Source organism: Cryptomeria japonica, chromosome 11 (assembly GCF_030272615.1).
Source record: "Cryptomeria japonica chromosome 11, Sugi_1.0, whole genome shotgun sequence".
Classification (NCBI taxonomy): domain Eukaryota; kingdom Viridiplantae; phylum Streptophyta; class Pinopsida; order Cupressales; family Cupressaceae; genus Cryptomeria; species Cryptomeria japonica.
In genome coordinates, this window is record NC_081415.1 from 376,426,708 (window position 1) to 376,427,975 (window position 1,268).

General features: G+C 47.1%; 1 protein-coding gene across 1 annotated transcript; it reads right to left on the bottom strand.

The window, feature by feature from the left end:
• Positions 1 to 667: 667 nt before the first annotated feature.
• On the bottom strand, positions 668 to 1,051 carry LOC131860214 (glycine-rich RNA-binding protein GRP1A-like). Its single transcript, XM_059214596.1, has one exon. The coding sequence runs from the start codon at positions 1,049 to 1,051 to the stop codon at positions 668 to 670; it is 384 nt and encodes a 127-aa protein (XP_059070579.1).
• Between the last annotated feature and the right edge of the window lie 217 nt (positions 1,052 to 1,268).

The following is a 1,268-nucleotide window of genomic DNA, read 5'->3' on the forward strand; positions in this document are numbered from 1 at the left end:
CTGATGCGGCAGGTATAGTAACACCAGCTCGTACCCCTGTACCTGAGTCCCCACCTGGGGGATCTCTCTGAAGTGGCCCTGTCACTCCTCGACTCTGAGTTTGGCTCTGTCCCAATCTCCTATTCAGCTATGAAAATCCTAGAGCCCTCCGATCAACAGGAACAACAATAAAGTATAAGGTCCTGTAATACTTAGCCTCTCGGATCCCCCGATGCATCATCTTCATGACAGTCTTCCCTGAAATAGACTCTCCTAACAACTGTACCTGTGCCTTGGCCTGCTGACACCTATCCCTAGCCACATCTCTCTCAACTATGAGAGAAGCCATCTGAGTCTCTAACTGGGCCATTTGAGAGTCCCTCTCTGCTAATTGACTCTCTAGTTGTTGAACTTGAGCCTGCATGTCCATAATTTGAGCCTTCTACTGATGAGATGACATCCTAATGAGGATTTGTGGAGGTGCCTCTACCTATGGCTGCTTAGCCAATGATATTGTCATATGTACCTGCTCAACCGGGGGAACCTCCTGCTCTGGTACCTGATGCCCTTGATCCCTTGGACCCGATCTCCTCTATCTAACCACCCGGGCCATCCAATCTGTATATACATCTTTGACAAATCTAGAACTACTAGCTCTTGGTGTGCTTGTCACTACCACTGCCACTACTCAACCATCGCCCCCATCATCATCTTCCCCATCCCTCCCATCATCATCTCCTCCATCGTCATCTCCAGAACCATGATCTCCTGCATCTCCTCCATATCTATCTCCATCTCCGCTATCATATCCACCTTCACCTCCTCCTCCCCCACCATCCCTTTGTTGTCTAGGAGCTCTACATTGTAGCCTCTCATCATCCTCATCAAAAACTAGCTCTAGCTCATCCAGACATGCAAGCCTTGGAAACCTATGTACGGTACAATGCACGACGTACTCATTTGTCATCCCACTATCCATCACACCTGGAAGATAATCCCAATCCAATGGCCACATCCAATCTCCTGCGAGCATAATGAGTTGTACCCTGTAGTATCCCTTGTATACTGCCATACTATCTCAACACCCTTGTACAAAGGAATCGCTCGATGACATAGGGTGTCGATCCAATCAGATATCATGTCATGAATACATACGACATCTCTGTTGCATCCTTAGGCCAAATCTCACAATCCCTGTATGGTATCCATATCATAGTATCTAGATCATCCAAGGTCCATTGCCAATACTCCAATTTTCCCAACTTTTGTTGGACAATGATACCTAGATA

Bases quoted from the DNA above. Each gene is read 5' to 3' on its own strand.
- LOC131860214 (XM_059214596.1), bottom strand. From the start codon at position 1,051: ATGGCAGTATACAAGGGATACTACAGGGTACAACTCATTATGCTCGCA.